At 41.6% G+C, this 23,989-nt stretch overlaps 1 protein-coding gene across 1 annotated transcript in view; it reads left to right on the top strand.

Annotated features, from left to right (window-relative positions):
- ETNPPL (ethanolamine-phosphate phospho-lyase) overlaps positions 1-16,602 on the top strand; it is a 61,588-nt gene extending 44,986 nt beyond the window's left edge. The window contains exons 7-13 of the mRNA XM_030190800.1: positions 350-432; positions 2,679-2,904; positions 6,781-6,935; positions 10,976-11,065; positions 13,295-13,425; positions 13,966-14,033; positions 15,468-16,602. Coding sequence (XP_030046660.1) covers positions 350-432; positions 2,679-2,904; positions 6,781-6,935; positions 10,976-11,065; positions 13,295-13,425; positions 13,966-14,033; positions 15,468-15,617 — 903 coding nt within the window. The 3' untranslated portion in view covers positions 15,618-16,602. The remainder of the gene's footprint in view (positions 1-349; positions 433-2,678; positions 2,905-6,780; positions 6,936-10,975; positions 11,066-13,294; positions 13,426-13,965; positions 14,034-15,467) is intronic.
- The last annotated feature ends 7,387 nt before the right edge of the window (positions 16,603-23,989 follow it).

Here is a 23,989-nt window from a genome sequence, read left to right as displayed (position 1 = left end):
TCAATCTGTAAAATGCTGGGGTGTATTTGAGACTTCTGAAGGGGGCAGCTTGGAGTGCTCCCTATGAAGAAATGCTCGAATATGTGAACAAATACCAAAATAACCAGGAAAGGCTGTGGCAGATGACCTGATATTCAGTCTGAACAGTGACAGTTTGTGGTTGCTGTTTCACAAAATTTCTTCATCTTTTTTTAAAGCTTTCTCCAAGAAAGCTTTGGCTATTTCCTAGGGAGAAATTCAGATATGACAGTAAAACTGATTTTGGCAAACCCTGCACATCTGCAGCTGCTCATCACTGTGTGCCAGGAGGGGAGCTGGGGGAGCTCTGACATCCTCTTCTTTTGTGTAGATTGCTGCTTTTATTGCCGAGTCCATGCAGAGTTGTGGAGGGCAAGTCATTCCACCAGCAGGCTACTTCCAGAAAGTGGCAGAGTATGTACCATACTTTGATTGTGTATTTTTAAGACAACACGTTGTAATCTTAAGTGGTCATGTTACAAGGGCTGGGTGGCATTTACCTACGTAAGAGGTGAGTGTACACATGTAAATGGGCATACATACATGGGGAGTGATTTTAGAAAGCCGCTACTCACACGTGTATATCCGTAGGATGTACAAGAGGATGCCATGTGGGCAGACTTTGAAAATATACAGGGTAGATATTCCAAGGAGGTTGGATTAACAGGAGACAGCATGACGTCAAAAAGTTGAAGCCAGTTTCCCCAGCAGCAGCCATTTTGGTTTGTACAAAAACAATAGCAAATGCCATTAAAAACAATAGCAAACTAGATTTTGCATTCTCTCTATTAGGAGGGGTTTGGGGGAGGAGGAGTGGGAGTGGGAGGGATGTAAGGGGAGTTAGGGGGTTGGGAAGCCTTCGAAGGGTCTGTGAAGGGGGAAAGCAAATGAGCTGCTGCTCATGTCACTGCTGTTATGGAGCCAGGCTGGGCTATGGGCGCCCCTGCTGAAAATTCACGGATAGCCGGTTATGAGGTATTTAACTGGCCAGGTGCTGATCCTGGCCAGTTTAATGCTTTTGAATATCAGAGGGACTGTTTTTATTAGTTTGTTGAGGCTTGAAATTTCACACCAGTTGGTATTCATCAGGGCCGGTCCTAGGGTCTCTGGTGCCCCCCTGCAGACTATGAGTTGGCGCCCCCCCCCCCCCCACAGCATCTCCTTTCTCTCTTCTCCCACCCTGCCCCTGTCCAGCGATTGTCCTTCGCCCCATCCCCCTCCCATTTATGGCCACCTGCCCGCCCTCTTCTCCCCCGAACATCCCCCTTTTTCTTCTTGCCACCCTGCATGGTTTGTCTTTTTTAATTTACCTCTGTCCCAGCGGCCGCGTCATTTCAAAGCCCTGCCCTTCTCTAGCCTTCCCTCCGTGAGTTTGTTCCCTCAGAGTCCCGCCCTCAAGGAAATGACATCAGAAGGTGGGACTCAGCGGAACAAACTCACGAAGGGAGGGAAGGCTAGAGATGGGCAGGGCTTTGAAATGACGCGGCCGCTGGGACGGAGGTAAATTAAAGATTTAAACCCCCAAGGGCGGTGTGGTATGGTGGCACAGCGCCACCCTTGAAAGCAGGCGCCCCCCTGCGGTGCTTACCCCACTTACCGGGTTTGACCGGCCCTGGTATTCATCCACACCTGAGGCAGCCGTTTGGAGAAACATGGCTATATCAGACAACCTTGTGTAGACCTGGGAGTTGAAAGCAGCAGATAAAGACTATGGGGCTGATATCCAGACTGCAGGAGTTAGACTGGCTAATTCCTGTGGTCAGCACTGAGCCTGGATATTCAGTGCTGGGTCGTTTCTGGTGACCAGCATTGAATATCCAGCTTATTTTCGGCCGTTTTAAATATAACCAGTTGTCTATATTCAGACTTAGTTGGTTATTTTAAAAACTGGCTCATGTGGCCAAACACGACCGCTAAACCAACTTTAAAAATAGGCGGATAGCCGGTTATATTGGGTGATATAACTAGCTATCTGCTAGCCACTAACCGGGGATATTCAGCAGAGGAAAGTCAGTTATCCCCGCTTCATATTGGCAAATAGCCGCTTAAGTGCTATTTAACCTGTCAGCACCTGCTCTGGCTCATTAAATAGCACTAAATATCAGGTGGTGTGTTTTTTATATGGTCTGCTCCTCTTTTGTTCTCCATACGGGTACTGCCATGGCAGTGCAGGGGCAGAGCTGGGGTGATCCCTGACGTTATCCAGGCACCGGTGATATTCACTGTTGGCACTTGATAATTATCTGGGCTAGTCGGACCACACAAGTAGTACTGGAAACGAATATCGCCGGTACCCAGATAACTTCCAGGTGTCAGAAAATGCCCAGAATATTCTGTGCTAGTACCAGGCAAGAGGTGGCACTGAATTTTCAGGTATAAATCAGCCCATGGTGATCAATATTTATGAAAATGCCAAATGCTGCTGGCTGAATATGGTTAACCGTGTACCACAGCTGAAACGATTATTTCAAATAGTGGCACCGCATGGAGAAAGGGGTTTTATTTGTTGTGAACAGTGAAAAACGAAAAAAGTTATTCTTGACCATGTGCATGATGTTAGTTTCTGAAAGTTGTCCTCCTTATGTTCTTAGCACTGGGGTGTGTTGCTGGCCCCTTTCTCTACAGGTGTTTTGCTATTGGACTGTTCCCTTTGCTTTCAGATATGTCCATAACGCTGGGGGCGTGTTTATAGCTGACGAGGTCCAGGTCGGTTTTGGCCGTGTTGGGAAGCACTTCTGGAGCTTCCAACTTCAGGGAGAAGATTTTGTGCCGGATATCGTGACCATGGGGAAGCCAATCGGCAACGGGCATCCAATGTCTTGTGTTGTAACAACGAGGGAAATTGCTGAGGCCTTCGGAGCTACTGGAATGGAATATTTCAATACCGTAAGTTCCAGGCTTGAGCTTGTGCAGGATTTCAAATGTTACTACTGAAAGATGACCTCACACAGCCACTCCCAGTTAAACAAATTCAGTTAGAGTTAAGCATTCCCACTTTTATGCATTAGCAAAGAGTTAAAAATAATGATCCGTTTAAGTTTTGTTTTTTTTTTGTTAAGCTTGATTTTATATCTAGGACCCCCTCATATTGACTTCAAGGAACAGGTTGTATTTTTCTGTTCCTTCTTTCAAGAAAACAATTCTAAGACACCGCCGGTATCTTTGATGCCCCTTTTCTGGTTGTGTGCACATTTGTTGGTTGAGGAAGTGAATGAGACTGTTCACACAGAGCCCTTGCTGTAATGACAAATTATACTTACAGGCAGTTAGGGAAAGCAGTTTTGTTGTAACCCTTTCTCACACCCTATTTGTCTTGAATTTCTCCCCATGCATCAGTAAGGTTTACTTCCTAAAACTCAGAGAAGTGAAGGAGATTTTGACTATCAGAAAACTGTGTCTTTCCTCACACCATTTACTCATTGATTAGTTAATCTGTCAGGGAGCGTGTCAATATTTGCTGTGCATAATGGAGAATAACTTTCAAACTGCTCATATTGATGCAAAATCCATGGGTCCTTTTTACTCACGGGTTTTGTTCCAGTTCATAGAGAGAAAATATGTACATACTCTCCCTTTGAAAATTGCACCTGCTTTTACCATACTAAAGAACACATGTACATTTGAAAATCAGTTCTGTGCATGTGATTTTCTTCAATCTAAACAATGTCCTGGGGGCTCAAACTCTAATGCAATTAAAAATACACATAATGTAAAACAACTCATATACTTATCTGGATAAAGGGCGGGGACTTTTCAGACAGCCCTTCTACCTGGGTAAATCAGTATTTACCTGGGAAATGACTTTTGAAAATTAACCTCCCCAGACATACTGTAATAACCTCTGCTTTCAGGCAGTAAATTGTATATAGAAACACTCAAATAACCACGTCACAGACTCAGAAACAATACGCGAGTTAGTATTTATTATTATTACTTCTAGTTGATAATATCACCTGTAATCCCAAGGAATTCTAAAGAAGTTTATAAAAATAAAAATAAAAAGAAATGTAAAATCACACATACAGTTTAAAACATTCTCGTTCCGAGATGAAATGAGTGTTTAAGAACATTGAAGAGGGAAAATAATTGTCTTAGATTTCAGCAGTGTACCTCTACCATGAGATATTCAGTGAAATTTGTCCTAGTCATTTTCTAGAGGATTGCAAATATGGTTTCCAAGTCCTGATTTCAACAATCTTGCTTTAGAGCAGGACTGATTCAGCTGCCTCTGTGTTGTTGGGCAGGGCATACCCCTCTTGACAGCATATTCACTACTTCGTAGTGGACTCACCATCTCATGCTACAATCTGTTGGCCAACTTATCTCAACCTTTAGTTCTCACATAAATGGAAGAAGTTACCTCATTTACCACACACATGGTCTATGATACATAGCTTATCCACAGACGCAAATAATATACAGCAGGGTCACTGGGGCGGATTAAGAAATTGTAGATAGTGCATAACATTGCCGCAAGGGTGGTGACGTGTGTGTCAAAATGGGAACACATTGAGCTAGATTCTATATATATGGCCCCTGAAAACTCCACATGGAAAAAAATTACGCCTAAGCATATTCTCTAAAGTACGCCTACATTTCCGCACAGTATGTAGAATACGCCAAGTGGTTCGCCATGCAACTAAATTTGATCATGTCCATTTAGGTCACGTTTTACTTGGTGTAAATCCTAACACCTAAATTAGGCACAGATTAGGTGTATTCTATAATAATGTGCATAGATTTTAGAAACACCCACACCCTGCCCATGGCCAGCTCAACAAATAGTTAAGCTCTGGAACTCTTTGCCAGAAGATGTAGTGACAGCAGTTAGCGTTTCTGGGTTTAAAAAAGGTTTGGACAAAATTCTGGAGGAATAATCCATAGTCTGCTATTGAGACAGACATGGGGAAGCAAATGCTTGCCTCAGGATTGGTAGCATGGAATGTTGCTGCTAATTGGGTTTCTGCCAGGTACTTGTGACCTGGCTTGGCCACTGTTTGGAAAACAGGATCCTGGACTAGATGGACCATTGATCTGGCTCAGTATGGCTACTCTTTATGTTCTGATGTAACCAATTAAGTTATGTGCATTGTTATAGAATATGCTTCCATTTCTGTGAGGATTTTCAGGTGGCTTATATAGAATCTGGGAGATTATGCCTCAATTGAAACAGCTACACTGATTGCCAGTAAGATTTCAAATTCAATTTAAGGTTTTGTCTCTTATTCACCAGTCGGTATGTGGGAGGGTACCATGATATTTCCAACCTGTTGTGAAATTGTTTTCATCTGGAAGGGGTTTAACATCTGGTTCTACAAAACAATTTGCTCAAGACTTGTTTGTGACTGCTCATTATGCTGTGGCAAGGACTGCATCTTTTTCAATAGCAGGTGCTGTTATGTGGCGCACCCTGCCTGGTGTGCTGCATATCTGTTCTAGTGTAGTTTAAGAAATTATTAAGGACTCATTCAGGCTTTCTTTAATGGCTGAGTATGGCATTTGTGTACCAGAAGTTGTGAGTATGGTAGCACATTTGTTCATCTATATAAGCAGTAGCACATTTGCTTATTTGTATAAGTATGTTTGCAATTTTTATATATGTTCTTATGGCAGTCGCTTAGGTTTAAGCGGAATACAGGTTTTTAAAATAAATAAATATTCAGTGGGAGTTAACTGAGTAGGAGTGGCTTCTGCTCGGTGAACTCCCTAAACCAGGGTCGCCACATCATAATCAGCGGTACATACCGGATAGTGCCACTGAATATTATGTGTGACTGATACAGCACTACCAGTCTGTGCTGGGATGATCTGGGGCAGAGCAGAGGCGGAGCCAGAAGTAATCCAGTTATACAAAGCAGTGCAAACCTGCCCAGATAGCCATCTGGTACCAGCGCTGAATATTGGTGGTAGCCAGATAACTTCCAGGAACCGTCAAAGAACCAGATATTCAGTGTTGGTACCTGGATGTAAGCCTGCACTGAACATGGGTCTAATTCACCCCACCCCCCACCCCCCCAAAAAAAACCCAACAACATATCAAGGACCTAATTCTATTTATGATGCCTACAAAATCAGTGCTGACTGAAAACACACTGAGGCGTATTCTATAAGCTGTGCCTAAAGTTAAGCACAGTTTAGAGAATGTGCCTAAGCCCATCCACTTGACTAGAATTTAGGCACAGCAAATTACACCAATGAAAACCTGGTGTAAATGCCCATGCCTAACTTTAGGCATGGAGCAGGTTATTCTATAATATTGCAATATGGGGGCATGGCTATGGGAGGAACGCCCATGACCCACCCATGTTCCTCTCATAGCCATACCCCCTTTGGGGATCTGCATAGTAGAATTTACATGAACTACGTTATAGAATATGCTTAGCGATTAGTGCGCATAAATTCTAATTAGCGCCAATTAGTACCAGTAACTGTTTGGTAACATCCAATTATCAGTGCTGATTGACTTGTTAACCAATTGAGTTACACATGCAAATCAGAATACAGCTAGATTTTCAAGCACTATATAGGAATCTGGAGGCAAACACTTAACACTACCCATTTGTGTCAAATCACACACATTCATACACAGCTATAAGTGTTCATAGAGAACTTCTTCTTCCTGGCCCGACCAGATGTAGCAGCAGCAAAGTTATAAGAATTTGGGTTTGAAGGAGGGTTCAGCAGCTTCAGCTTGCTAGCCACAGTGGCAGCCGTATCAGCCATGTACACCCTGTCAGGTTTTCTCCTCATCTTTGATTTCAGTTTGGAGGAAATCCAGTCTCCTGTGCGATTGGACTGGCTGTGCTGGATGTGATTGAGAAAGAAGACCTCAGGGCCAATGCTGTGAAAGTCGGAAATTACCTGATGGAGCTGCTGAATGAGCAGAAAGAGAAGCACCCTCTGATAGGAGACATCAGGTGTGTGTTTATACATATGGGACTGAAATACCAATGTAATCACAGGTTAGCTATTTAGTTCATAGAGAATTGGATACATTTGTGAACACATTTTAATGAGAAAACTTTTCCAAAAGAATGTGAAAACTTTTAAAATTCATCATTTTGCAGCTTTTTGCTAGTTAAAATAAAGACAGCAAAAATATTCAAACAGTAATTTTCTGCCGGCTTTTGTTGTTTGTTATTGGCTATTTGTTTATTTGGCTAGCAGTTTCCATTAGAGAATGACATGGGGACAAAGATTGACCCATCCCCATGGGTTCTGTTTCCGTTCCACACCCCATCCCCGCCCCATCCCCGCGGGCTCTGCCCTCATCTGCAGAAGCCTCGAACACTTAGATTTTATTTTTAAATCTTTTTATTAAAGTATAAAGTATACTTTTTATATATTCTTATCTTATATATATATATATATTCTTATCCCATAATGTGTACATGTTGCTATAACATTTTGTAAGCCACATTGAGCCTGCAAATAGGTGGGAAAATGTGGGATACAAGTGCAGGAAATAAATAAATAATATAAAATATAAAGCTGTGCAACTGTTGTTTATAAATCAGAAATAGAAAACAATAATAACAACAAGCAACTATTATAACCCCCGCACCACCACCACCACCACCCTCTACCCTTCCTACCCCAATAATAAAAGGAGCCCTAATCTACCCTGTTAAAATGTCCAGGGGTACAAAATTCAACCCATTCTGTATGCCCTAGTAGAGGAGAAATATGCCCTATAAAGCACTTCTATGGTTTTTTAATCTGTGGATGAATAAGTCATCAACAGGATTCAGTCTAGCTCTCCTGTCTTCCACAGTCCTTCCTTCAATAGAAGATGTCACCTCAGAAGATGTGCTGGTAGCAGGAATGTGCAGGATCACCCAAGTAACAAAAACAAATAGGGATCACTCCGCTGGATTATAAATCATAACAACAAAAGTACAGCGAGTAATATGTATCGATTGTGAATAAGTGACAGAGGGGGACAGGACCTCAGACCAGTGACACTTTTTTAATCAATAAGATTATATTAGTGTGGTCACAAACGTATAATCAGTGGTCTTCTACCAACCTCCTCCCTGAATATTCAATTGTGTGTTTCTAATATTTGTTAATGCTGAATATCACAAACAGAATTCGATAGATATCAATCACCACAGCTACTTAGCTTATTCCTGCTCCAACCAGGGGCTCCCCAACGGTCCCGTTTTGCCACTTGGGGTTTGGTCAGGGGAAGAGCACCCCGCAACACCAAACTGTGGGAAACACCTAAAAAACAAACACACAACATACATTCAATATCTCACATATCTCACAATCTAACCTGCAGAAACCCATGCAAATTCTAGCTAGTCGTGGCCAGCAAATTTGCTTGTTTGTACAAAAAAATCTAAATATCGTCGTCTGCATCATTCAAACATAAATGATGGTCCAGTTCATTAACAGGCTTCAAAGCAGAGAATGACAAAGTTTATCCCCATCCCCACAGGCTTTGTCCACATCCCCGCCCCATCCCCATGGGCTCTGTCCCCATTTCTGCACTATCCCCTCAGGCTCTGTCTTCATCCCCGTCCCCATGGTTACCGCGGGACCCTGTCCCCATGCAATTCTCTAGTTTTCATCCTGTACTTTTGGGCTTCCAGCTCAGTCAGAAGCAGTGTTGGGTCTGGAATCATGAGCTTTTATTCACAATTCCCTGGGAATTTTCCCCATATTTTATTGCCCTTCCAATCCAGTCATTGCAGTAACAGTTTTCAGTTGGGAGCCAGGCATCAGGGCATCTTCAGTCTATCAGGCAAATAAATTACAATGAAACTAAACCCTGCAATTGTGGGGCCTAAAAGCGCCACCAAGGGTCACCATTGTGCAGGGACCATAACTCCCTAGGGCCTTAGTCTTCACTCCCTGTCCTCAACGGTCACCAACAGGTCAGGTTTTCAGAATACCCCTAATAAATATGCATGAAGGAGATTTATATGCCAAATACCTCCATTGTATGAGACTTGGCCATACATATTCATTAGGGGTATCCTGAAAATCTGACCCATAGGTGGCCGTGAGGACTGGGAGTGAAGACTAGGGTCCTAGGGGCTGTGAATGCTACTTCTGCAGCAACCCCCAACTCCAGTCAACCTGGGGAGCAGAGGATCTGAGCTAGGAATCAAACGCGGGTACCACCATGCCACTGGGTCAGCCCTTTTGCTGGCTTTTGTTAAAAATATTTTCCCCATAATAGAATTTTCCACTACATTTTTCCCAAAAGGCAGAAACCTCTTTTTTTTTAATCATTTTTGACATAGAAACATGAAAAATGAAAGCAGATAAAGACATGTTATGACCTATCCAGACTGCCCATCCATGCCATCTACTCTCCCTTTCTCTCCCAAGCTTTACTTGAATTCAGATGTAGTCTTCATCTCCACCACCTCCACCAGTAGGCCATTCCATGAATTTACCACCCTTTCCATGAAGAAGTATTTTCCTCAGGTTACTTCTGAGTCTGTCTCTTTTCACCTTCATCTTATGTACACACATTCCAGAGCTTCCTTTCAATTGAAAGAGACTTGCCTCCTATGCATTTATGTATTTAAATGTCTCTATCATATCTCCCCTCTCCCCCCCCCCATTTCTTCCAAAGTATACATACTGAGATCTTTAAATCTGTCTCCCATATCCTTTATGATGAAGAAGACCACTGACCATTTTAGTAGCCGCCCTCTGAACTGACTGCATCCTCTTTATATCTTTTTGAAGGTACAGTCTCCAGAATTGTATACGGTACTGTAAGGGGACTGTTTACTAAGGTGCGCTAGCATTTTTAGCACACGCTAAAATGCTAGAGTCGCCCATATGCTTCTATGGGTGACTTTAGCGTTTAGCGCATGCTAAAAACGCTAGTGTGCCCTTAGCACTGCTTAGTAAACAGGACCCTAAATGAGGTCTCACCAGACGTTATGGTGAACACATTTACATTGAAAAAGTATAAGGGATAATTACTAAGTACTATTCTTCAAAAATTGTATATATACCCCTTAAATAATAAGAATAGTGAAATTATACATCCATTTATTATCTCAAATTTCTATTTATTGCTGTAGCGCTTCCATCCTACTAATGTTTAAACATTTAAATATATTCATCATTCTCCACAATGCTATAACATCTGTATAATTAGGAGTATGACTGTAGTTGTATATAGATCTTTGTGGATCAATACACAGGAAATTATTCATAGTATAAGAATTGAACATCATTATGTTTGGACTGTGAAGGAGAGTTGCGGACTAATATAGCACAGCACAAGGGGACTTTTCTTTCTTCTTTTGCTCCACATGGACTATCGACATCAGAATTGTATAACAGATAAAGATGTGAATAATGTAGAATTTGGAGGATATAAGATTTATTAGTAGTCACACTCAGTGGCGTAGCCACAGGTGGGCTTGGGTGGGCCAGGGCCCACCCATTTATGGCTCAGGCCCACCCAACAGTAGCATATGTTTAGTGGTAACTGGTTGGAATCCCAAGCTCCGCCAGCCAGGGGCGTAGCCAGAGCTCGCCGGGAGGGGGGGCCAGAGCCCGAGGTGGAGGGGCACTGTTTAGCCACCCCCCCACCGCCGCCCCCCCCCGAGCCGCCGCCGTCACATCGGACCCCCCCTGCCACCCTGCCCACGATTCCCTTCAACCCCCCCCTCCAGCCACCAACTCTCCCTCGCCGTCGCCGCCCGCCCCGTCGCCACAAATGATACCTTTTTTGAAGAGAGAGACTTTCTTCCGCGCTCGAGTAGCGCCTTTCTTCGACGAAGTTCCGGCGATCAGCTGTTTCAACGCAGGCACAGGCAGCTCCTTGTGACTCTGGGCAAGTCACTTAACCCTCCATTGCCCGCCGCATAGAGCCTGCCATGAGTGGGAAAGCGTGGGATACAAATGTAACAAAAATAAAAAAATAATGTACAAGAGACTAGTTTCAATGTCAGTCTTTCTTTTTTGTTGTCCACAGGGGCGTGGGTTTGTTTATTGGTGTGGATCTGGTGAAGGACAGAGATAAAAGAACACCAGCCACAGCAGAAGCTCAACATGTCATATACAAGTAAGCATTTTTTCTTCACTAGCTTCATTCAGTCACCAACATTCTCCAGCATCTAGGGCTCTTCAGCTTGGAAAAAGACGCCTGAGGGGAGATATGATAGAGGTCTATAAAATAATGAGTGGAGTGGAACGGGTAGGCATGAATCATTTGTTTACTCTTTCCAAAAATACTAGGACTAGGGGGCATGCGATGAAGCTACAAAGTAGTAAATTTAATACCAATTTGAGAAAATTTTTCTTCACTCTATATGTAAACTCTGGAATTTGTTGCCAGAGAATGTGGTAAAGGCGGTTAGGTTAGCGGAATTTAAGAAAGGTCTGGACAGCTTCCTAAAGGAAAAGTCCATAGACCATTATTAAATTGACATTGGGGAAAATCCACTGTTTATTTCTGGGACAAGCAGCATAAAATGTATTGAACGTTTTTGGGATCTTGCCAGGTATTTGTGACCTGGATTGGCCACTGTTGGAAACAGGATGCTGGGCTTGATGGACCTTTGGTCTGTCCCAGTGTGGCAATATTTATGTACATTACTTCCAAATAAACATAGGGCCTGAAAATGAGGTTCCTCCAAAAGGTTGCCTCGATTTTAGGATTTCTTTTACAGAACAAGGATCTTGTAAATTTCTTTTACTAAGCTGCGGTAACGTTTTTAGCTCGCAGTAGAAATCAGCTGGCGGTAAACGCTGAGACACCCATCATATTCCTATGAGCGTCTCAGCGTTTACCGCCAACTGATTTCTATCACGAGCTAAAAAAGCTACCGCAGCTTAGTAACAGGACCTCCTAGTCTCTTCTTTGACATTATGTTTGTGACACTCAAATTGCCATTTGTCAAGGGGCCTGATTAAAAATTGGCCCAAATTCCTTTCAAAGCATATTCTCATCCTATGAATTCTTAGCAGGTGCATTCCTTTTCCCAAGATCCTTTAGGATAGTTTTCTGTCTCACAGAATCATGCTAACCACAGCCCTCTTCTGAGAAACAAGACATGTTAGTGGAAAAGGTTACAACTGGTTAGTGTTTGTTGTTCAATTTTGATCTTGAATGTTGCAGTTGTATAACATTTTCCATTTGTGCTGAGGACTGGATAAGTATGAGTTTGCCCTAAACTAGAGAGAACTCGGATTCAAATAACTTTGGTATTGCCATCTCTTCTTTAAATACGCAGCAAATATGTGAATACATGCATGGGCAGTATTCTTTGAAGAACTGCAACCATTTCTCAAGGAAGCACACAAAATTTAAATGGGTGCAGTTAAAAGTATTTGTATTTGCTTCTCATTTCTCCTTTCATTAAATGTTTTATTTTTTGTTTGTTTGTTTGCAATATTTCTTGTCAATTAAATTTTTGAATTGATTATGTTTTCATCAATCCTACACATTTAAGACATTTTGTAGAAAATAAGACTGCTTGATTTTTCATCAATCAAGGGCATATGCTTCAAGTGAATTTTAGAGACTTCTCTGTTCTTTCAGGCTTCACATACTTGGAACAGTTTGCCTTTGATTATTAAATAGCAAACATCTTATCTTTCATTTCATAAGCTTTTAAAAACATTTCTTTTTCCATAAACACCTTGAGTATTGCGTTCAGTTCTGGTCACCGTATCTCAAAAAAGATATAGCGGAATTAGAAAAGGTTCAAAGAAGAGCGACCAAAATGATAAAGGGGATGCCACTCCTCTCATATGAAGAAAGGCTAAAGAGGTTAGGGCTCTTCAGTTTAGAAAGACAGATGAGAGGAGAAATGACTGAGGTCTACAAAATCCTGAGTAGTGTACAATGAGTAGAAGTAAATTGATTTTTTACTCTTTCCAAAAGTTCAAAAACTAGAAGATACACGAGGAAGTTACATGGAAATACTTTTAAAACAAATAGGTTAGCATATCTGGGTTTAAAAAAGGTTTGGACAAATTCCTGGAGGAAAAGTCCATAATCTGCTATTGAGACAGACATGGGGAAGCAACTGCTTGCCCTGGGATTTCTAGTATGGAGTGTTGCCACGAATTGGGTTTCTTCCAGGCACTTATGATTTGGCTTGGCCACTGTTTGGAAAACAGGATACTGGGATAGATGGACCATTGGTCTGACCCAGTATGGCTACTCTTATGTTCTTAGTGTTCAATTTTTGTATGGTTTTCTTTAGCTGTGATTCAAGTGTTTTTTTTTATTGTAAACTGCTTCAGATCTGAGATTAGATTAGATTTCTTTTTTTTTCTTTCACAGACTGAAGGAGCAGCGAATCCTCCTCAGTGCCGATGGACCATATAGAAACATTCTGAAATTCAAGCCACCTATGTGCTTTACCATGGAGAATGCCCGACATGTGGTAGAGAACCTGGATGTGCTTCTTGAAGGTACTTGTAACAGAAGACCGCACTGTGCAATAAAAAAGAATCAACAAGATATTCACCACCCAAAGTCAAAACAATCAGTTTATGAGAAGGAGCATGGACACTTGTGCATTTCTACATCCAAATGAGCAGAATACGAATTTCACAGATTGAACAACTCATTGTGCTGGAAGAATTATAAAATAGGCCATTAGAAAAGAATTTATAATTCTTTTCATTTTTCACAATTATAAGCCCTGCTCCCTCCCCCATAATATTTTAATCTCTACCCATGTTTCAAATCATCCAAATCTAAAACTGTACTGTGAGGAGCAGAGTGACAAAATAGCAACAGGCATGACAACAGAGGATAAATTCATTATTTCATGCTACAACCACCAGCCAGAAAGCATGGACTCATGACCCTTGGAAAGCCTAGATTAGCATAAATCAGTTCCTATCACTTCCTAGCAGATTGTGTGATGCCATTGTGACAAATCATGGAACATTCCAGTTGGTGATTTCTTTTGTAATGTAACAAGGACATTCTGTTGCTTGTTTTAGATTTGGAAGAAGCAACTGGAATCAGGTGTGAAAATGGGATATCTGAAAAACCAGCATGCAAAAGAAAAGTAAGTTGCTGCCTTTGTAACCTTTTTTTAAACTCATCTCCATGGTTTATAATAAAGGCCACACCGAGGGCTTCATTTATTTACTAATATATGTTTTGTTTTTATTTATAGCATTTATATACTTTACAAGCTTCATTTGCAAACTGAAATACTACGACAAGGGGGCATACATGTGGGTGGAGCATGGGCAGGCCATGGGTGTGTTGCCAAGCAACACACACAACTTATAGAATGTTACCAGCTGGGCACGTTGCATGGTGCACTTCTGCATGCCAACCTACACCACCTATTGATGTGTTGTAAAGCAGACGCACTCACATTTTAGCCTGCCAGATTAGCTTTATGCTAGTATTTGATAATGGCTCAGGCATGCCCAGAAGCTGATATAGAGTTGGAGCTCAGCGCACCCCATTGTGTCACATCGAGGCTCCTTTAGGACCACATTCTATATATGGCCCCTAGAAAATTGATGCCAAGAAAAATGCACTTAGCACTATTCTATAAACCTTGTCTTAAATTAGGCACAGTTTATAGAATACATGCAGCACCCATTCCTACTACTAAAATTTAAGCGTGACTATATATGCACAATAAACCCTAGTGTAAATGTTTTCACCTAACTTAGGCATAGATCAGGCATATTCTGCAACAGTGCACATAATTTTAGGAATGCCCATGATCCACCCATGTCTCTCCCATGGCCACGCCCCCCTTTTGAGATCCGCACATTAGAATTTACACGCACCACTTTACAGAACATGCTTAGAAAGTTGCACGCGTAAGTTCAAATTAGTGCCAATTGGTGCCAATAATGCTTGTTAAACAATTCAGTTGCACGCTCAAATTGGCTGTGCCAGCCACATTGCGCACACAGCTTTAGACGCCATATATAGAATCTGGGGGTTAGTGTATCACCCATTCACACCCATTTCAGCATGCAATGTAAAACTTCTTAGTGCAGGTTTTAGTGCATAGGCTGGTAATTATTTTCCAGTAGTTATTATTATGGAAAAGACTTGACAATTTGGAAACAAGAGTAGTGCAGTTCTCTGCTGAAAAAGAAAAATCATCTAAGAAAGTGAGAAATGTGGGGGCTGCCGCTGGACAAACTTTGTTGCTGCTCAGTAGCTCTTCGCTGCTGCCCTTGAGGCAACCAAACATGCTGGATTTTTCAGAGTAAACATAATATGAGGTTTAACAAAAGGTGTGATGACATTTCTCATGGGCATCCCATAAACCAGCCATGTTTATGAGCCACAAGGACTGCAATTGAAAACAAGCTCATAGCTGAAATAATTACTTCTGCCTGCCTTAATAAAGGTTCTGTCCTGATGAATCAAGTCCAAAGGGGACTTTATTTCTTCCTAAATTAGATTGTATGATCAGCATTTGCCAGCAAACGAATTATTTACTGGAATGTCTGGTGCATTACAGGTGCCAAGTGACATGCAGACCACTGAACAGTCAACAGAAACAAATTCACAGTCAGAAGGCGTCAGCCACATCAAGAGAGCTGCCTGCAGGCAAAAGAATGGATTTCACACCGAGAAACCAGTGGTGCCATGTAAAAGAATCAGAACATAACATGTTCTATAAGAGTCAACTGGGATGTGTGTATGTGACAAAACGTGTATGAAAGGATGTGTGAGAGAATCTTGTTTGTGATTTCAATACATGGTATTGAAATGTTAATCATTTCCATGTTTTAATGGCTGTTTGAATTACAATGTATATGTCAGCTAAGAGCTTGTCAAAGAACTCCATAAAGTCCGAAAACAAGGAAGCTTTAGAAGTATATATTGCACTTTCCTGCCTAAATAAACACTATTATTACATCCACATACATCGCTGAGTTGGGTTCCTTTTTACCACTGAGAAGAAATGCTTAATACTTGAGTACAGTGTGGGCTTTTCTCAGTTCATTACATTTATTTTCCGTGCTGTGACAGCCCTGCCATAAGGGGAGATGAAAAACAGAGCAACAGAAGCAGGCCATGTTCTAAGACACAAATCATCCCAGTAGCTAAATCATTTATCTTACCTAATTTAGGGCTAGGATTACTAAACTGCATGAACCATATTAGCATGTGTTTGTAGTAAATGGGTCCCAGAGTGTAGAATGGGCTCTGTGATAAATAGCATGCATTAATGCACATTAGAATGTGCTAACGCGGTAGCCCACTTTGGTAAATCTAGCCCTTGGCTTGTAATGTAACCCTCATCTTCCATACTTAACATTCTGTGCCTTTTCCTAGTTTGTGAACAGAGAATCTGAGCGCAGATAAGATTTACAAGGTCCATGGAGTCTGCCTATTCTAGATGCAGCAGCAGAGAGTATGGCTCTTCACAGGGTTTACCCTAGGCATCTTGGCTTCCCCTGTTTTTTCTCCCAGAATCTCTTGATTTGTTTCTTTAGCGACCTTAAGGCTGTCAGCTGTTGCTGCTTATATGGTGTACATTCAGGTACAGTGGGTTATTATTTTCCTGTCAGTCTAAGAGAAGGAGCGGTCTGGTGGTTTGTGTGCTGGTCTTGATATCCAGACATCCAGAGGTTCCTGGTTCAAATCCCACTGCTGCTCCTTATAATCTTGGGCAAGTCATTTAATCCTCCATTACCTCAGCTACTAACTTAGGTTGTGAGCCCAACAGGGAAATACCCAGCATACCTGAATGTAACTCACCTTCAGCTAATACTGAAAAAGGTGTGAGCAAATAATCAAAATAAAAAGGGTATTTTACTGAAGATTAGCTCAGGTTATGTGCAGCAGGGCTCATAGGAATAAAATGGATCTTGTAGCAGATAACATGTGGTAACCTTTAGTAAAAGACCTCCTTAAGTTTGTGCCTGAGGCAATGGACATTAAGTGACTTGCCTAAGATCACAAGGAGCTGAAGTGGAAATGCTGGGTAAAAATATCACTGAAAGATATTTTGATAATTTATTCAGTTATGTTTATCAGGCTGCCGCCTCACCAAATACTGGAATGTTTGAAGTATGGTATGTTTTGTGATTTCTAAAATTATTTGTAAATGACACAGATACAAGTTATATGTACTTGTAGTCAATGGGTTTTATTGCTGAAAATAAGATACATATTTGGGTCCATGTAATCCTGTCCCGGACTGCTTTCAGTAATTTTTATTGTCATCTCCTAGAATTTTTGGCTTAGTATTGGGGACGTGCAAATCTTCCACTGCAAGTCTCAAACAAAATGGACTTCAATCTGGTTTGAATTTGGTGAGAAATGAAGATTTATCCCAGATTTGTGGTTCAAATCTGACAGACTCTTCTTCCTCACCCCCAAGAATCTGGGGAAAATATGATGCACTGATACCTTTTCCTACTACTTACCATTTCCATAGTACTACTCAAGTTATTCGTTTCTTCTTGCCTGCCTCTATCCCCATTCCACTGCTGCACCTGATCTCTTTTTCTCCTACTTCCAGTCACTGCACCATCTGATCTCCACTGCCTCCACAACATCATCCCGTTGCCACATTGAGAGTAGGAAGGAGGGAATGGCACTAACACTTGGGGTGGGATGGAAAGATTATGGGGCCTTTTTACTAAAATGCGTAAGCACCTACACGTGTACGTGTGTCAAATTAGAACTACCGCTCGGCTACTGTGTGCCCCTGGCGGTAATTCTAATTTCTACGTGCATCTAATACCATGCAGCAGAAAATGATGTCTATTTTCTATCGCATAGCGCTAACCAGGCAGTAATCGGAAGTGTACGCTAACTCACGATTACTGCCAGGTTAACACGTGGGACCTTACCGCTAAGTCAATGGGTGGCAGTAAGGCTAAAATGGACACACACTGATTTTTATTTTGCTGCGTGTCCATTTTCGTAAAAAAAAAAAGGCCTTTTTTGCAGGTGTGCTGAAAAATGGACCTGCGCACATCCAATACACGAGTCTACACCAGCACGGGCCATTTTTCAGTGCACCTTAGTAAAAGGACCCCTATATTGGCACTGGAGGAGAGAACATGTTGGCACTCAGGGAGCAGGAGAGAAAAGAGGACACTGCATATTGGTATCTGGAAAGGAGGACGGAGTACAGAGACCAATTCCGAAACTGGGGATTAGAAAGGAGGAATGGCTGGAGAAAGCATGTTATTTGAGACACAGAGGAGGAAGGTGTGGAAAGAGCATGTTGGCACCTGAGGAGAGGAAAAGCAAGAATCAGGGGTAGAGAATATATTTTGAACCACATAAGGAGTCCAGAGAGTGCAGGCACTGGTGGGTTAGTAAGGGCAGGGTGTTATTCTTAAATAAAAATTCATCAGACTAGAATTAACCATCCCACAGATTTTCCATGGATTTGTTGAGCTACATAATCAATGTGTTTCAAAAAAATTTGCACAAAAAGAAAGGTCCTCTTTCATTTTTCTTGAGCTAGTACTTCTGAATGAAGTGTACTGATGAGACTCTAACAGAAAGTCTGAGCTGAACAACGTCAAACTCCATTCCCAAAGCACCTTTACTCAACCCCTACCCACCTATTCCCTCATTTTCTAATACATCCAGTGGTGTGCTGGAGCAGGCTCTCACAGGCTCGCAAGAGCCGGTTGTTAAGTTTTTAAGAATTTTGGGAGCCGGTTGTTAAAGTAGGGCCCTCCATGGCTACTTTAACAACTGGCTCCCAAAATGTGGACTTGGGCCCCCTGCTGAATTCTCTTTTACTTTGCTGGTGGGGATGCTGAACCCTGCCAGTCAAGTAAATAGACTACTGCTGCTCCCCGCTCTTTGTTTCCAGCTCTGGGCAGCAGGCTGGGACTTCTCCAGCATGTGAGAGACGTTCCAGCATGCTGCTCAGAGCAAGACGTTGGGAGTGGTGGCAGTCCATTTATTGGTTGCCAGCAAAGGTATGCCTAGCGTGCCCGCACGAAGAGAGGGAGGAGAAAGAGGCAAGCGTTGCTCCCCCCCCCCCCCCCCACCCGGCCACCCCTTCCAATTGCAGAGCTGGCTACGTCCGGAGAAAGAGCCTGTTGTTAAAAATTTACCAGCACACCCCTGAATACATCCCATACTCAAACCCCACTTACTAAGCCCCTCATCCCTAAAGTACTCTCCCATTCTGCTCCTCATATCTCATTCTGAGTCTCAGGTCAAAAGCTCTTAGGCCTATGAGTCTCAGGTCAGAGAATCTTAGGCATAGAGGTCCTAGTTCAAAGGTTCATGAGGCCAGATGTCTGGGGTTGGAGAACCTTTAGGTCTGTGGAGCTATGTTGGTGTGTCTTGGGACCAGGAGACCCAGCTCAAAGGGTTTTGGTTTCTGTAGTCTTGGATCCAGAATGTGAACCACATAGCCTCTGATATTTTTTTTCTCATTTCAATGATTAGCAGTGTGAGGCCCCGGAAGGGGTCTTTTACAAAGGTGCAGTAGCATTTTTAGCACACGCTAAAAGCTAGAGATGCCCTTACTTGATTGTAAAGAAGAATTTTTAGGGATTGGGGTGAATATGAATAATCCCTTCTCCACTGGAAATTTACCTTTACCTTGGTACAAAGACAACACAAATTGAGAGGGTGATGTAGACAACAAATTTGCAGTAATTATGTAAGAACCATTACATTGAGATACCTGTAGGAGTTGCAAAACTGTTCCAAACTCTGTCTGCATCAATATAATTTTTTGACTACTTCAAGATTCTGTGTGTAATCGAATGGAGTAGATATCTGAGGAGGAATCTCATTTCTAGCTTTTTCTAGCTCCTATATCTATGAATTAACAAATTACTTCTGCTGACAATTTAGCTCAGTATTTTAAGTATTATAAAATTAGGATGCTCGTGCCTAGTCAACAGTTTAGGTCCAACATCAAGGTGTCACACAATGCTTTATTGGTCATCGTCAATGACTTGACACAAATCATGTTTCGGCTTATCCAGCCTGCATCAGGAGTCTAAAAATAACAAGCATAGGAGCCCTTTTACTAAGTGGTGGTAAAAGGTGGCCCGGGGTGGTGTCGACATGTGGGATTGCCGAGGCCACCTTTTACCACAGTGGGTAAAAGGGCATTTTCCGAATAGAGGCATTAAATGGCCATGTGCTACTTTAAAAATTGGCATGTGGCTATGTACTGCTGAGGGCTCTGTTGGTAACTAGGCAGTAATTGGGCAAGTGCATGGACTGCAAGATTATTACCAGGCATGACTACTCCCTAGCCACCAACGCTAGAAAATAAAAATTATTTTCTAGCATTGGAAATGGTGCACGGTGGAAAGAGAACTACTGTTGGGCTCCTGGGCAAGCCTGGTGATAGGACAGATTCGCCACTTGCTATCCTGGCAGTAGCCCTACCAGTAGGTGATAAAAAGGTCCCATAATGGCAAAGTATAACAATGTAAAAAAAAAAAAGTGAATAAATAAATACCAAGAGATGTCTACAAATTGTCATTATCATTAAAAAATGACATACAACACATAAAAGCATTAGCATTCAAAATAAGATACCAAAAGCGTAAAAACAAAGGGTAACAAAATAGCAGATATTATAACATGGCAAGCTAATGGTTGTATTGTATTGTATTAGCAGAATTATATTCCACTCTTTAACATAAAGTTTCTGGGCAGAATGCAATCAGTAAGAACTTCCCATGCAAGAAGAATTTACAAATCAAAAAGAGTAGAAATTTTCTAATACTTATCATTAACATAAGAACATATGAATAGTCATACTGGGACATACTGGGTCAGACCAATAGTCCATCTAGCCCAGTATCCTGTTTCCAACAGCAGCCAATTTAAGTCACAAGTACCTGGCAGAAACCCAAATAGCCCCAAGACAAAAATAGGATGCCTTTGGATTATATCTAAGGAGTTGCCTTTCCCCCCCTTTTTTTTTTTATAAGAAACCCAAATAGTAGCAACATTCCATGCTAATAATCCCTGGACAAGCAGTGGCTTCCCATGTCTGTCTCAATAACAGACTATGGAATTTTCCTCCAGGAACTTGTCCAAACCTTTTTTAAACCCAGATACACTAACCACTGTTACTGCGTCCTCCAGCAATGAGTTCCAGAGCTTAACTATTCTTTGAGTGAAAAAATATCTAACCAGCTAATAACATAATTACATTCTGCATTAAAATTTAATCCAACATTTGCCTTGAAAATAAGTTTTAAGACTGGTTCTAAATAAAATATAGGATGGACTATAGCAGAACTTAATTGAAATTCTATTCCAAATTTTAACACTTTGAGAAATAAATGAACGTTCCCAGAACAATTTATAGTTCACATTCTTCACAGAATGAAAATTTAAGAACAGCCTTTCCTTGTTCTTGGAATTAAATCCATTGCCTGATAACATTACAAATTTTAGTTATTGTCTTCGAGATAAGCCATAAAAACCTTTATAAACTAGGCAAGCAAGTCTTTAAAAAATTTGACACTCCACTTTGAGCCAATGTAGTTCATTTATCAGAGGAATAGCTTCACTATATCTACCCATCTTGAATATTAATCTAGCTAGTTAGTGGGGTCCCGCAGGGGTCTGTGCTGGGTCCGTTGCTTTTTAATGTATTTATAAATGACCTAGAGATGGGAATAACTAGTGAGGTAATTAAATTCGCCGATGACACAAAATTATTCAGGGTCGTCAAGTCGCAGGAGGAATGTGAACGATTACAGGAGGACCTTGCGAGACTGGGAGAATGGGCGTGCAAGTGGCAGATGAAGTTCAATGTTGACAAGTGCAAAGTGATGCATGTGGGTAAGAGGAACCCGAATTATAGCTACGTCTTGCAAGGTTCCGCGTTAGGAGTTACGGATCAAGAAAGGGATCTGGGTGTCGTCGTCGATGATACCCTGAAACCTTCTGCTCAGTGTGCTGCTGCGGCTAGGAAAGCGAATAGAATGTTGGGTGTTATTAGGAAGGGTATGGAGTCCAGGTGTGCGGATGTTATAATGCCGTTGTATCGCTCCATGGTGCGACCGCACCTGGAGTATTGTGTTCAGTACTGGTCTCCGTATCTCAAAAAAGATATAGTAGAATTGGAAAAGGTACAGCGAAGGGCGACGAAAATGATAGTGGGGATGGGACGACTTTCCTATGAAGAGAGGCTGAGAAGGCTAGGGCTTTTCAGCTTGGAGAAGAGACGGCTGAGGGGAGATATGATAGAAGTGTATAAAATAATGAGTGGAATGGATCGGGTGGATGTGAAGCGACTGTTCACGCTATCCAAAAATACTAGGACTAGAGGGCATGAGTTGAAGCTACAGTGTGGTAAATTTAAAACGAATCGGAGAAAATTTTTCTTCACCCAACGTGTAATTAGACTCTGGAATTCGTTGCCGGAGAACGTGGTACGGGCAGTTAGCTTGACGGAGTTTAAAAAGGGGTTAGATAGATTCCTAAAGGACAAGTCCATAGACCGCTATTAAATGGACTTGGAAAAATTCCGCATTTTTAGGTATAACTTGTCTGGAATGTTTTTACGTTTGGGGAGAGTGCCAGGTGCCCTTGACCTGGATTGGCCACTGTCGGTGACAGGATGCTGGGCTAGATGGACCTTTGGTCTTTCCCAGTATGGCACTACTTATGTACTTATGTACTTATGATGTGTTCTCCAGCAATTGAATCTTATTTTCAACTTCACATTTAGGGGTCCTTTTACTAAGGTGCGCTGAAAAGTGGCCTGCACTGGTGTAGACGTGTGTATTGGACGCGCGCAGGTTCATTTTTCAGTGTACCTGCAAAAAGGGCCTTTTTCTTGTTGGCCGAAAATGGATGTGCGTCAAAATGAAAATTGGCATGTGTCCATTTTGGGCCTGAGATCTTACCGCCACCCATTGACTTAGCAGTAAGGTCTCACGTGTTGACCAAGTGGTAATCATCAGCATGCGTACAATGCCAGAAAGTTTCTGGGGCACAGAGTGGGCACGTGTACAAAATGAAATTACTGCCTGGGCCACGCGGTAGCCGAGTGGCAGTTCTAAATTGGCGTGCATTGGGCACGTGTAGGTGCCTACGCGGCTTAGTAAAAGGGCCCCTTAGAGAACAATAAAGTGAATTACAATAGTCCAGATAAGGTAATAAACTAGCCTGTGCAACACACAGGTCATAAAAAAGAAAATTCATATACGTCACTAAAAAAATAATAAAATTAATAAATAACCAAAACCTATTGAATAAATAAAAATCATAAAGATTCATTGAATATTATTGATATCATTTTTTGGGAATTTCTTTCCGCACTGCAGTCTAAACTATATGACGTTCTGATTTCAGTTGCAATCAAATGCATTCTATCAAACTAGAAAGACAATCGTCTTCCTAACATATTTCTGGTGGCATTCTGTTCTGCAAACCTACAAATTTGAAATGTCTATAGCAGATAAAATGGGAAGTTCGACTCACAAATGGAAAATTTGGTCTGCTCTAGACTCCTATCTGAACAACAACAATAATTAAGTCTCGATTATCATAGCTAATCCCCACTGAAGATACTTAATCACATTGGATAATTCTGTGTCTCTTTTGGTTTTTATAGTTGTACATTTATTATTCCTGGTTCTTCATGTTGTGTCTATGTTCTGTCAATATTTCTTTGACAAAATTCAATAAATATTAATTGACCAAAAAATAAGCGAAAGTTAATCATGTCTCCTCTAAAGCCTGAACACAAGTACAAAGAAGATGAATGGAAGCAACAACAGCAAAGGTGACAAAAAAGTCCCAAAACAAACCTTGTGGTGCAAAAACTTTATTGATGGGTAACAAGGACTCAACGTGAATTGTGTTTTGGCCATCAGGCCTGCATCAGGAGTCTGTACCAGCACTCTCTTATTGATCATATAAAAACGTGAGTGTATTGGAATGTGCCTTAGAGCTGTTTGATAGCACTATACATAAGGCAGTATTTCACACATTTTGCGATTGACTTGGTTTAGTGTCTGATGTGCAGTATTTGTGCTAATATTGACGCAAATTCCAATATACTCG

This window comes from Microcaecilia unicolor, chromosome 2 (genome assembly GCF_901765095.1).
Source record: "Microcaecilia unicolor chromosome 2, aMicUni1.1, whole genome shotgun sequence".
Classification (NCBI taxonomy): Eukaryota; Metazoa; Chordata; class Amphibia; order Gymnophiona; family Siphonopidae; genus Microcaecilia; species Microcaecilia unicolor.
The sequence above is the reverse complement of the archived record's forward strand: the minus strand, read 5'-3'. Positions and strand labels throughout refer to the sequence as shown.